Source organism: Podarcis liolepis (genome assembly GCF_965112155.1).
Source record: "Podarcis liolepis genome assembly, chromosome: 8".
Taxonomy (NCBI): Eukaryota; Metazoa; Chordata; class Lepidosauria; order Squamata; family Lacertidae; genus Podarcis; species Podarcis liolepis.
In genome coordinates this window covers 49501554-49515776 of record NC_139560.1, presented here as the reverse complement: position 1 = coordinate 49515776, position 14223 = coordinate 49501554, and the positions used below count along the sequence as shown (strand labels likewise).

The window sequence follows — 14223 nt, the reverse complement described above, 5'->3', positions numbered from 1 at the left end:
CCAAGTTCTTAAGTGCGCAATACATTTCCTGGAATAAATTTGTTTGAACCCAATAGAAAACCACCTTCCTTTCTAGCTGACTTGATTTACCTCTGTAGTTATTATTACATAGATAATGACAATCTTTTCACTATTAGCAATAAAATATAAGGAGATAACAGAGCACAGTGCAGTTAAAGTTCATATTTATTTAAATAGTTGGAAGTGGGATACAAAAGTAGAGCATAAAATGCCCAATATCAAAACAGAGATACGACATAAAAACCAGTAGAACAATATCACAAAAACAAATCAAAGTAGGAATTTGGGGATCACTGCTCTGATATTCTGTAGGATGTGGTACCACAAGTAAATTTACCCCAATGATCTTAATTCTTACAGGTCTATACGGGGAAAAGCAGTCTTTCAAGTACCTTAGTCCTAAATTACTGTGTTAGTAACAAGATAATTGAACATGACCCAGTAGTTCATCTCCAGTCAGCACAGTTCCATCATCACAACTGGTGTGTGTGTGTGTGTGTGTGTGTGTGTGTGTGTGTGTCCGTCCGTGTGTGTCCGTGTCCAGATACCCCTCTTGACAATCTGGCTGCAGCATTCTGCACCTTGTCAAATTTCAAACACATTCAGATATTGACTGGGATAAAAATCTCTACTTAGAAGGCTTGTTGAAAGACAAATTTATTTAACAGGCACTGGAAAGACAATAAGGATAGAACTTACCTAATATTTAATGGGCGGGGGTTCCAAAGGCTAGATGCCACCGCACTAAAGACCTGGTTCCAATACCATGCAGAATGGACCTCCTGATAAGATAATTTCTGTAGGCTGCCCTCTGCTGCAGATTGCAGGGATTGGTCAAGTATATAAAGGATGAGATAGTATTTAAGGTATCCTAATCCCAAACTCTTTGGACAGTGTTCTCGAAGCTACAAACATGAGTCTGACCAACCTGCGAGAGGCAGTGGAAGACAGGAGTGCCTGGCGTGCTCTGGTCCATAGAGTAAGGAAGAGTCGGACACGACTAAACGACTAAACAACAACAACAATCCCAAACTCTATTGGGATTTGTACACCACTGCTAGTACCTTGAATTTAGCCCAGTAGCTAATTGGCAGCCAGTAAAACTCTTTTAACAGTGACTTAATATTCAGGCTGATGCATGCTTCGTACATGGTTTGGATAGGGCCCCCCACTTTTCTTCCTTCTGCCATCAGTGAGCAGTCAAGCTGCTGCATTTTGCAGCTTCATGTAGATGTTAAACAACACTGGAGGCAAGATGGTCTTTGTGGCACTCCACAGCACAACTGCCAGAGGACCCAGTGGTGTAGCGTGGGGGGTGCAGGGGGGGCCGGGCGCAACATCTGGGGGTTAGGGGGCGCAAATCCACGGGTTAGGGGGCACAAATTACTTGCCTTGCCCCGGGTGCTGACAACCCACGCTACGCCACTGAGAGGACCAAGAGATTAACACTGATTAACACGCAGTGTTAATCTCTGAAACCACCCCTAGAGACAGAACCAGAATCACTGTAAAACATTGGCCCCAATGCTCATCTCACAAGCGGCAATAGCATCAAAAGCCACTGTGCAGCTGGGCAGCTGAGCTGAAAAGTTAGAATTTTTCAATAAGATTGTGGGGAAAGGGACCTGTCATCAGAGAGCAGGAAGAGAGACATTGTGTGAAAGCATCTGTGGGAGACTCTTGGAAGTGAGTCTTGATTATTTCAGTGGAGGTTATTTACAAGTATCTGTTATCTGGATTACAGAGAGGGGATATGAAACAACTGTAGTTCTGCTTGCAGATTTCAATTGTAGTTCTGCTTTGCAGATTTTTAAGTGTAGTTACAACCTAAAACAATGGAAACTGAGAGAAAATTACTATTTTTATCCTCCAGTGTAGTTTCCTGTATTGTATTGGTTTTGTTGCATTTTGCAGTGATGGCTTATATAGAAGTGACTGTATTCATCATTGTTTTTCATTTATCCAATTACTCAGCTTGCTTATATGATACAAAAATCAGCCACTGTGGTAAAGATTCTCTTTTACTGGATTGCAGTAGCTTACAAAATGCTAGAGGGTCTGCAGCAGAAATGTGACTCATTTTCTGCTCCCACAAGTGTGTTTTTCACACACATATTAAATATTTCCTTGGAAAAACTGGGCCACCCTTGTGCTTTTTGTTGATCCCTGATTGATAATGTCTGTACTACGTCTCAAATGTACTGTCTTTCATGTGAGACTGGCTTCTGTAGGTTCATAGGACTTTTTCTTTCCATTAAAAATATTACTAAAATCATCCCAGGAGAACAGGATGCAGTAGACATTCCAAAGAGAGCCCCTCTGTTATAAATCTACCAATAGTTTATGAGCTGTAAAGTTTGCATTATGAAAAGGGAATTGGTGCTCTTGCAATTTCCAACTCCTGATGCAAAATCCATCTATATGTAAAGAAATAAACCTGCCAAAAGCACTTCAGCCTATAAAACAGCAGTTCCCCAAGTGTTTTAATAAATGATCCAGCAATTTGAAAGTTCTCTTTTTCTTTCACCCTGATAGCTGCCTCCTCCCTTCCTTTCTTCTTCTCCCTTACGACGATCATGGTCCTAGTAACTTCTGAATTATAAATGCTTAATCCGCATGTATTCCAGGCTTTGCCAGTGCATCCGAATTCAGTGTTTGCAAGCCATGGGGTCTGACTAGATGTGACATTAATTGTGCTATATAAATGTCATCTGGGGTGATGCCTGAGCAGCCACCAGCGCATGGGGGTGGGAAAGTTTATTTGGTTTGTTTCTGACCCCAGTGAGAGGAATGTCACAGAGGTATGACATTTTTTAAAGAAAATTTGGTCTAGAGTTATGTATCTCTTTGACCCAATGCAGCCATTAACATCCATATCTTGTAAGAGTGGGAGTAGAGGGGTTGAGGTGAGGAGTCAAATAGGCAGATGTCTCATCTTTGCCGTGTGCTCTTTTGGGAGGAAGGGCAGGATATAAACTTAATAAATAAAAACTGACAACCTCCTGTCAAGTTTCCATGGAAGAATAACTTTATGATTTCAAGCAGTGTACTAACTTTCTCTTGAATGCTTGTGAAGAGGCACGGCAATGCACAGCTTACTGAAGTTTTGATAATTATAAAGGTCACACTGCCTTTAAGTCTTCCTGTTTTGAGCCTTGCTATGTGTTCTCTTTAGTAAATGGGAAGAATGGCAGTGTACTTGAAGCATGAGGGTGGATGGCATTTGTTAGTGTTTTTATAGACGTTTTGAGAAAAGTTCATGTTTCTCTGTTGCTAATGTTCATTTGGAGAAATGTGGAAGTGTTGCCTAAATTAGAAAAGGGGCATGGGATTGTATATCCAGTGCATGAGTTGTTTGTGTTATTTCAGAGATATTTCACAAACATATGGACAGTGCAGACTAGCCACCCCCTAACCTGATGCCCCCCAGGTGCTTTGGACTAAAACTCCCAGCAGCAGCCGCCAGCATGGCAAATCTTCAGTGATGATGGGACTTGTAGTCCAGCAACTTTAAGGGAGCACCCACTTGGGAATGACTAAATACGGATAAACTATTGGGTTACATCTGACCAATGGATTGACTCTGTGCTGGCTGGGGTTTGTGGGAGTTAAGGCTGATTAAAGACTGTCACATCAGTGTAGGCCAGGACTCAGGTGGGTATAATACCATTACAACAGGAAATACTTTTACAATGAGGTTTTAGGGGTGACTAAGACAGGACAGTTCTTCTTTACGTATCTGGGTCAGCTTGCTGCTTTACCTGTTAGTGTATGTCTACACTAGTCGTGCAGCAAATAAAGCAGGAAAAGGGTTGTATGACCCACTGTTTTATAGAGACCGATTTGCTTAAAATATATACCGGTACTCTTAAAAGTTTATGCCTCTGATTTTCCCAGTGCATGCTGAAACACTATCATTCAGAGATATATAGTCAATATTTTAAACAATATGAACTACATTTTAATGGGTTGAAGCTGGCATTAGCTAGAACCTGAGAAGTTGTATTCATTTCAGGAGGTATTGCCAAATTTTAGCCAGAGAGTACAATGGAAATAGTGTTCAAAAACCTAATATGAAGAGAGAATATTTGATATACAAAACTATTCCCCATAAGCTCTGCATACTTTCTTCACACAAATCTTGTGTAACCAAAGAATTTTGGGTTCCTTTCTCTTGCCTTTTGTAATTTGCTTTTGTTTAGTGTTTCTAATTTGAAATAAACCACAAATCCTCTCAGGACTTGGATAATGTATGTGTTAGAATTTCTGATCTATGATTGCAGTCATGGGATTTTTGTCTATCACATGACAGTATGTGTTTTGACTCCACAGAGTGGGAAATGACGGAAACAGGATGTTTGTGTTATTGTGTTTCGTGAAGTGGGACTATTGTCCTTTGTTCTTTTTCTCTTTGCTGTCTGATGCTAGAGAGAGAGGGAGCCATGTTGTAGTGCTCTGTGTGTGTTTATATGTAAATAAAGTAGATTAGCCAAAATGCTGAGTTGCTGAGGTCTGTCACCCAAGTTGCGCAAACTCTGCGGATCCCTAAGTGTGCCAGTGTCGGCTGAACCATTGGCTTTGCTGGCGGTGGCTGATGGGATTTGGAAGTCGAACAACATCTGAAAGTTACAGATAGGTAGCCGTGTTGGTCTGCCATAGTCAAAATAAAAAAATTCCTTCCAGTAGCACCTTAAAGACCAACTAAGTTAGTTCTTGGTATGAGCTTTCGTGTGCATGCACACTTCTTCAGATACTGTGAGGTATCTGAAGAAGTGTGCATGCACACGAAAGCTCATACCAAGAACTAACTTAGTTGGTCTTTAAGGTGCTACTGGAAGGAATTTTTTTATTTTAACATCTGAAAGGTTAGAGGTTCCTCATCCCCAGAAAGGATTAGTATCATACTAGAAGGTTGGGTAATTGTTTTGAGATGGATCTGTTTAAAGGCTTGGCTTTTGCCATTTAATTTCTTCTTCAAGTCTCATGAAATGTGGAAGACACTCAAAATTATTTTTTTCCTGGCTGTTAAGGTGCATGCAAGATGAAATTCCTAGATAATTTTAGATATGTCTGTTAATTTATCTATTCACTTGTGCACTCTCCAGATATTCTACTGATATAACAGCAATAAAACTTTCCCCCTTTGACAAAGGCATACAGGATGAGATTCCTAGGCAGTTTAATGTGCTTGGCTGTGGTTAATGTTGTTTGTTGTATACTAATAGAAGTTATGATCCATTCTGATCTTAATATTTCATCATTTTATCAAGACATTTTTGTTCTGGCAGACATTTAGCTTGTTGGCTAAAATACTTTAAATAGGCAGATCCCTTGCTATTTTTCTTATCATTAGCTGGTCCTGTCTTTGTTGTTTAAGGTTTTATGGTATCATTAACTACTGTTTTTTCTGGGTCTTTTTAAAATTTTCACTGTGGCTACTACAATGGAAGACTGTCATGTACATGGTCTGGAGTTATATGGTCTGTTTTGGCTGCCAATGTGGTAAATACATATTAGCAAAAAAGTTCTGTGCCGGATATATTTTGGAAAGTAGGCATAATATCAAGTGCTATTACTCAATTGTTGCTATATATACTAAATATATACTGAGATAGTATATACTTAGTATATCTAGTAACTCCTGAAATCTTATGTGATTTAGCCTCTCTTTGTCAATATATGTGCCCAACTTAATGCAAAACAGGAACATGGAAAACAGATGGGAATTATTTAGCAGCTAAACAGTCTGCAGCAAGTTCCTGAAACAAAATTTTAATCATAGGAACCTTATATTTTTAAATACAGCAACCTAACAATTGATGATATCATGCTTCTATATGAGGAGCTTGAAGTGAAAAGTTAAACCAATGGCCATCAAAATACAGACTCTAAACGTCTATCGAGAAAAGAGTTAAAGCAGAGATGTTGACTGGAGGAGGCCCAAAATGATTTGTTATTTGAAAAGTATACAGTTTAACTAATGCAGCTTTCTTCAGTATTTTTAAAAATCAATGTTCTGCAGCTTGTTAGCAACATTCTCCCAAGGTTATTCCTTTAATTTGGAGCTGGGAATGGATTATAAATGGAGAAGAGGGAGAGATACTCCTTGAGGGTAGGGAACCTTTGGCCATCCAGATGGTGCTGGACTTCCAGCTTCCATTAACCCTGACCATTGGTCATGCTAGCTGTGGCTGATGGGAGTTCAGCAACAACTGGAGGGGCATAAGTTTCCCACCCCTGCTTTAAGGAATAGTTTTCTATTTGAGCAAGTGAGAGATACACGTGGATGCAGATTTCTGCAAATAGATACCTTGTCTGTATTGGACATACACATGCAGTGTTATGTGCACCAATCCCCTGAATGCATGCCTGCTAAATCAGGTTGTGCAAATGCAGTGGTACAAACCTTGACACGTTTCCCCAGGTTGATTGACAGCCTGGCTGGGGTATCGATTGCATGTCTCTACCCCCCCCCCCATAGGTGATGCTGTTGTCATATTCAACGTCATTGGTCAGGGCTGACCTAGCCATTAAGCAGAGTGGGGCAGCTGCATTAGGCAGTAAATGGTGGTGAGCAGCAAGGAGGTATTGGGCAACAGAGCTATGGGTGCCACATGCCCTGTGCCATGTGGCTGTTTAAGCTTGCTTGCTGCTCCCAGGTGTGGTGGATGATGCTGTCCCACTATCAAATTAAGATTCAGTTTCTAGTCCAGTCCAGTATATGGAATTGGGGGCGGGGTGGAGGGCATGGCATCTTAACCTTCACCTCATGCAACCCACTGTTTTGGATCAACCTCAGATTAGTCATCAGTTGGGCAGATGCATGCATGCAGAGTTTTAGATTAAATGTAATTGAGAAAAAGAAAGAATGGAGGGCACCAGGGTAAAAATGAAGAAAAATGAGACCCTGAAGAACCACTGTAAAATGATAAATTGAGGTAACATGTTAAAACTAAAGCACCCTACTCTTCAGAGAAACTATGTTGGGTCTAATTATTTTCATTTGAGGGTTCGTATTTTTTTATTTATAATTGCGCATGCTGTAGAATATTATAAACACCAATTTGCACATACTGTAGAAAACTACGAGCACCAACATTCTCATTATACATGAGGCATGTTTATTTTCTAGCATTAACTGAAACCAGGTTATCTGCTTGTGATATGATTATCCTTGCTGCACTCTTTTTTGATTACTGATTATTTAAAATATTTTCTTATTAATATGTCATTAATATAGACAAATATGTCTATTAGTCATAATAGCATAATAGGTTATATTCCAATGTTGTATTCCATTTCTCAGCCATCGATGTCAGCTATCTAATTTTGTCCCTGCAATAGATCTTATCTGTTGACTGTATCTAATATTTAAATTAGATATCCCTTAAGCAAGACTGCAGATTTACAATGTCTTGCATGTGCAATCTTTTGCAGTCAAGTAGAAGGCCAGCAATTATCCTCCACATAATTAATTAAGACAGTCAGAGGAACCATTCTAAAGTTAACCCCAGTTGCTTGATAAACAACAGTTTGAAACAGTAAATTTGAGCAGGATTGAATGAATGTTTATTATTACGGCCCAACAGCCAGCATACTTTGAGCAGGATTTTATACTCATTGAAACGACAACATTCTGCTTAGCAATACTAGAATTTGATTCTATCTCTGACAAACATCTTGCTTTTTTAAAAATTGGCTTGAGTAACATACCTTTGATACATCATTTTGTAATGGACTTCCTGTATGCTATAACCAATTGAGAACATTGTAATGGACCAAATGCAGTAAAATGGTAATTCCTAAAAAAACCCTTATCCCCCCCTTATATTTTAGTTTGTGTAACGTTAAAGGAGTGCTCATTTTCCTATTATTATTTTTAGACTCCTATGCAAAGTTTCTTTAACTTGATGTTATTTCCAGTTGTAGTTAGTACAAAATATTTTACCTGAAATCTTTTGAATCTGGGGGTGAGAGGGAGGAGAAGCAGTCATCTGCTCATGCTCCTATTTCTTCATGGGTGAGAAAATCTGTGAATGTAAAATTTCTATTTTCCCAATCAGAAAAATAACCTATAACCTAAAATATATATTCAAATTAAACATGGAGGGCAGGAAAGTTACATCTGTTCTTACTAGATTACTAGTAAAACATATGGGGTTTTTTCAGTTTTGTTGTCTCGGGACTTGTTCCACAGTTATCCTACCATTGGACTTAACCCATTTGTTATAATATTACCAAAGCAAAATGAACCACATCTATCCATATACCCAGCTCCAAGGGTGTATAATGCTATAATCCTAAACAGTTATAGAGCAGGAGTATAGCTGACCTGCCAGCCAGTGGTGAGTGTGGCCATTCCACGCTCTTGCACACAGTCACATTCCTGTCCTCAGCATCTCTGTGCATATCTGCTGAAGTGGACGTTATCACCCACTTCTGGCTTGTTAAATGTTTGGTCCAATAATTTAGAGAAGGGGTGATTTGCATCCCCATCAGTGTGCTGGGCTATGTGTCTGCCTTATTTCTTCTATTCTTCTTTCTTTTTGCTGCTTCCACCAAAACCAGTGGAATTTGGGAAGTCTGGGAAATATCATTTGGAAGCTAGATCAGGCTTCTAAATTTGGGGGGCGGGGGCAGCTTGGCCACTCCTGTACTAGGGAATAATCCCTATTGAACACAGTAGAATTTAACTTCCCAGTAAACCTGCATTGCATAAAATTTCACTGTAAAAGGTTGCTAGTAAGTTGGTATGAATGTAAGAGAGCTCCTATTAGGAAAACAAGTGGAAGCCTGGGGTGTTAAATGAAAAATGGATGAATTCAAAATGCAAGGGTACTCATTTGTGTTTGAACAGTGACGCCACACCTTGTTGAATAAAAAATGGTGGAATAGTGTCCTCCTGCTGTGCTGTTGGGTTACCATATTGTAAACTGGTATATTGAAAAGGCATGTAATTTGGGCTGTTTACCACAGAACCCCGTGTTCCTGCTTCTACAGTGCTATGGGTGTTGCTCCTGTACCACATGGATAAAATGAGAAGCCCAGGATTAAGCAAGAGAAGCCCATGCTGTGGCTCTTTCCTATGCCTATGGTGATACTGATTAAACGGGATGGGCATGGGCATAATGCGCCTTGGCTTTTCCAGCTACCAAGCCACTTGAGGACTGGTACTGTACACGATTCATTCTAGCAACTGTGGCATAAGTATCAGGCTGAAGGTTCAGCTGCCAAATAACGGTAATAAATGAATGGAAAACAATTAAATGAAAAAGGATGTTAATGAATCCCCTTCCTTTATGTTTTTCTATAGGCTTGACCTGGGAAAAAACACTCCGGCAAATTGGATTTGAAAGGTAAGCATTGGGTGTTGATTTTCTATTGTATACAAAACTGAATTTTGAAATGGAGAGAGAGAATAAATGGAAAAGTTAGCAAATGCTCATGTTCAGCAACTGAGATTTACTCTTGACACTATTTGTAATATCTGAATATTTAATTATATTCACACACATTGGGAATATAGTGATTAGCATGTCAGACTTGGACTTTGGAAACCAAGGTACAAATCCCCGCTCAGCCATGGAGCTCACTGGGTGATCTTGGGCCAGTCTCTGCATCTCAGCCTAACCTACATCACAGAGTTGTTGTGAGGCTTGACATTTTGTAATTAGATAATACATTCTTATTTTGGACACTATTGTTGTTATTTCTAACCTTGGAGAATAGTAACACTGGCCATTTAGATTTTCTATTTCACATTAGATAATCTTTCAAAATGTTGTAGCTTGAGCAAAGTAGCTTAATATTCTGGAAATGTCTTGGGTAAAGAGCATTTCAGTTAAATGGAAGGTACCTAGGTTTCATAGATTTAAATGAAGGTTGTATATGTATTGATTTATGAGACAGTAAAAGATGACTGTAACACGATGTACTGTAATAGTAATCACTCTTAAGAGAATCTCTTACATGAATTTTCTTGGTGCCAGTAGAGCTTAAACTTCCCTTCCCCACATCTGCCCCCTATGCCTGGCATTTAATTTTAAAATAAAAAAACTGAATTTGCTAATTACTCTTTTAAATTTACATCTGGTTGGCCCTGAGTTCACTCCTGAAATGCAGTGATAATCCAATTCAACACAAATATTGCTTCAGACTAGTTTATGGCATGCAAGTATGTACCTAAAATTGTAAATGTTTGACTTCTCTTTCTCCCGCTCCTGAAGTCAGATATAAATTTTAAGAGACCCAAATTTATGTCACTGTATGACCTAAAATTAAAAATGTATGTGTGAAAATGACATGCAGACTGTTGTGTCTGTATCTGCTAAGAGTTTGAAGATGGGATGTGGGAGGAGTTAGCAGGTATTCAAATTAGACTCTGCCAGATGCTCTGCAAGTTTCTGGTTGCCCCAAGACCTATTGGGAAGGTGGAATAATCAATTGCTTGTCTCCCATCTCTGGAAGCACAACATTTCAAGATTTTGTGTGAATCTAGCACAGTGCTACCTTTTGTTTGATTGCCAGGCAGCAATCCAATAAACAAGCAGGCAGCGGCATCTGCCAATACTTTTTGTTTATTGCTTCACCATTGTCAGGACCAGAATGAAAGGCAGCAAACTAGTAGGTTGTAATGGTGAAAGAGGAATAGCAGGTCTGGGGGCTCTGGTCAATGTGTAGCATGGGTGTGAGCCCTCAGTGGATGCCCTGGACTTAAGGTGGTGCTTAACCTGAGCAGACTGGCTCTTACTGGAAATGAGAATTGAGCATCCCACAAAGCTCTGGCCTTTTTACACCTAAACATGGGATGGTGGGGCCTGAGGCTGCTGAGGTGTTGTAGGGGAGGGAGTGGTTGCTCTTGTTGCTGCTGGAGTTTTTCGCTTTTTTTGTATCTTTTGCTGTGATTTATGTGAAAATTGTTCAGTTTGGTTTTGTATTTTGTATTTACTACTGATGGCTACTTTGGTTATTTTGTAGTTATGTGTTTTTTCATTATGTAAGCTGCCTTGAGCATGGCTTGAACTGTTGAAAGGCGGCATAAAAATAAATTTATGTAATGTATGTTAACTGATGCTGGATTGCTACATCTAGTCCAAATTTACCATCTAGTCTGATGAAGAGCTCTGGAGAACTTGAAAGCTTATAGTATTATATTTCACCATATTTTCTGTATATCATTTTGTATGAAACATATACAATCTAAGCTAAAACGCCTGTGACTTTTAGCATAATAAAATAGTGAATCTGGTTATTTTTGTATAGAAAGTAAAGCACAACAGCATCACAGGACATCACATATTTAGTGTATGGGTTGCTGAAAGTAGTACACAGACTTCAGTGCGTCTTCACACTTGTTTATTTAGGATCATAGCTGGTGACGTGTACAACTGGCTTCCCTTGTTTAAATTAAGATGTTTCTAAACTGATTTAGTGATGTTCTGGCAAGTTTATACACAGATGAGTCATAAGACTATTCACTGTTAGAGATGCTGCATAATCATAGGATAATTAAAAGGGACATGTGAAGTACTCATACAGACAAATATATACATATATATATTTGGAGGCAATCAACAACTTCTGCATGCGATATAATGTTTATAACAAGTGGGATTATAGGAATATAAACAGGAAGGTCATCAGAAGTCCTCTACAATTCTCATCTAGAAAAGTCTCTTTCCCCAATTTTGATTTTGCAGAATGTGCTGCTCTGCCTACAGGCCTCTCTTTTCTCTGCACTCCCGCAAAAATGCTGCAAAATATTGCAATATTGTTTCTGTGCAAGGACAGAGTGAAGCATAGGGGTTGGTTTGCACACCTGTGATTTGTGAACTAGTTCACGCTGACAGCAAGTAAAGGTGCAACTTATTTGTACACACATTCCTTCTTTGAGACTCCTATGCACCTGTTGACGGTAGGAAAGCAATTTGCTGTGAATTAGTCCTCCAAGCAATTACTTCTACTGCGAGGGCAAACCTGCTTCCACAATTGCCCTCTTTTTTTTTTACAGGGCACTCCCATTGGGGGAATAGATTAAATTCACAGAGAGAGGATATATTTCCAGGGGGGGGGGTTGTGTGTGCGGATTTGGCTGTCTCAGCAGGCTGCAATTAATCTTTCCTTCTGAAAAGTAATGCATTGTCATGATACTACAAGTGCATGTTCCCTTCCACATGATTGCCATGGTAGCTATAGTGCCTACACCCACTTCAATAGTCAGGTGGGTTTTTTTGAAAATATTTTTTTCAATAGTCAGGTGTTTTCACAAAGGATAACTGGGGGGAGGGGATAGTATTCTTTCAAATTATGTACCTACTAAGTGGAATTTGATAACTATGGCTAAAATATGTTACAACTTTTGCAACATGCGAATGGATAGTTTATAGACATATTGTGCATGGACAAATATAATGGCATTTGGAATGCATTTGTAAAAAATATAGCAGCTTATAAATAAATATATATGATTAGAATATTGCACTTATATACCTTTGTATTAGACAAGTATGCACAGAACTGTAGTGCTTTTTCTTTCTTCTTTTGTGTTTTTATGCACTTTTTGTTTCCTTTTTATTTTTTCACTTTATTTTGTTTAAATATTTTCAATAAAAATAAATATAAATCACACTCAAAAAGAATGCACAAACGTCACCAAGATAAAACTTTGCCACACCAAGTTCAGATACCTAGGGGTACAACTAACCAGAAACCTCAATAAATTATACTTCCAAAACTCCAACCCCTTGTGACAACAAATTAACAAAGACCTAAAGAGATGGAACAACATGAACTTCACTCTCTCAGACAAAATAGCCATGATCAAAATGATCACACTCCCAAAACTAACCTACCTATTCCAAACCCTCCCAATCTTGATTCCCCCAATCCAACTCCATAAATGGCAGAAAAAACTACCCTTATATATATATCTTCTCACACAAAAAACCAAGAATAAGCCCCAAATACCTGCACCTCCCCTCCTCAGAGGGAGGATGGGGAATCCCCAACATAGAAGCATATTACATATTACAAGCATGCCACATAATCCCATATATACTAGAAGATGAGACAAAACAATGGATACACCTAGAGAGGGACACAATTGAAAATACCTGCACCGCAGCATACCCATTCCTCCCAAACAAACTAAGGAAAATTCCCACTCAGCACTTAACAGGTACACACAGACCATGCTTAAAGCATGGAAAACAGAAATAGGCAAACTATTCCCAACCCTATCCCCACTAATTCCCCTGGCATACCATCCATTATTCCACCACTCAGCACAAAACATCCAGATAAAAACCTGGCAAATCAAAGGCCTATATCGCCTAACAGATTTCTATAAAAATAACAAACCCTTATCAACACAAGAAATACAAGACAAACTAGAAGACACCCAAATGCCCTGGTTAACTCATCACCAATTACATGCCCTTTTAAACAATCCAGTAGTAGAATCAGCAGCAACTAGGCCCCTGACAGCCTTCAAAAACCTCCTACAACAACAAAGGGACACGGCAAAGGGATGGTATCTGCAATATACAAAATACTACTCCAAAACCCCACGAACCCCCTAGACGTACTGTATTCTTCACTCTATAAGACGCACCAGATGATAAGATGCACCTAATTTTTGGAGGAGGAAAACAAGAGAAAAAATATTCTGAATCCCAGAAGCCAGAACAGCAAGAGGGATCTGGCTTCTGGGATAGCCTCTTGCTGTTGTGGCTTCTGGGATAGCCGCCAAAGCCTCTCCTGGGCAGTGGGATGAAGGCTCCCCCTGCCCAGAAGAGGCTGCCCTCTGTCCCTTCCCCCATCTCCTGCAAAAACCAGCCAAGAGCCACGCGCTCTTTAAAGGGAGCGCGGGTCTTGCGGGCTTTTCTACGAGGTGGGAGAAGGACAGCCTGTCAGTGACGGGCTGCCCTTCTCCCTCCTCAGGATAAAGCCCGCATAACCCGCGCTCCCTTTAAAGAGCGCGTGGAGCGTTTTTGCGGCTCTTGGGGGCTTTTACCTGAGGAGGGAGAAGGGAAAGCCCCCAAGAGCCACACACACGCTAGGCACGGCTCTTTAAAGAGCGTGCGGCTCTTGCTGGCTTTTGCGGGAGGTGGGGGATTTCCTCCACCTTCCACAAAAGCCAGGCAAGAGCCTCATGCTCTTTAAAGGGAGTGCGGCTCTTGGGGGCTTTTCTGGGGGGTGGGG

The 14223-nt window shown here is 39.9% G+C and overlaps 1 protein-coding gene across 6 annotated transcripts in view; it reads left to right on the top strand.

The window, feature by feature from the left end:
• PIEZO2 (piezo type mechanosensitive ion channel component 2) overlaps positions 1-14223 on the top strand; it is a 199457-nt gene that overhangs the window by 80333 nt on the left and 104901 nt on the right. For all 6 annotated transcript variants that reach the window (XM_083518446.1, XM_083518445.1, XM_083518443.1 and 3 more), the window contains exon 4: positions 9335-9377. In XM_083518446.1, coding sequence (XP_083374572.1) covers positions 9335-9377 — 43 coding nt within the window. The remainder of the gene's footprint in view (positions 1-9334; positions 9378-14223) is intronic.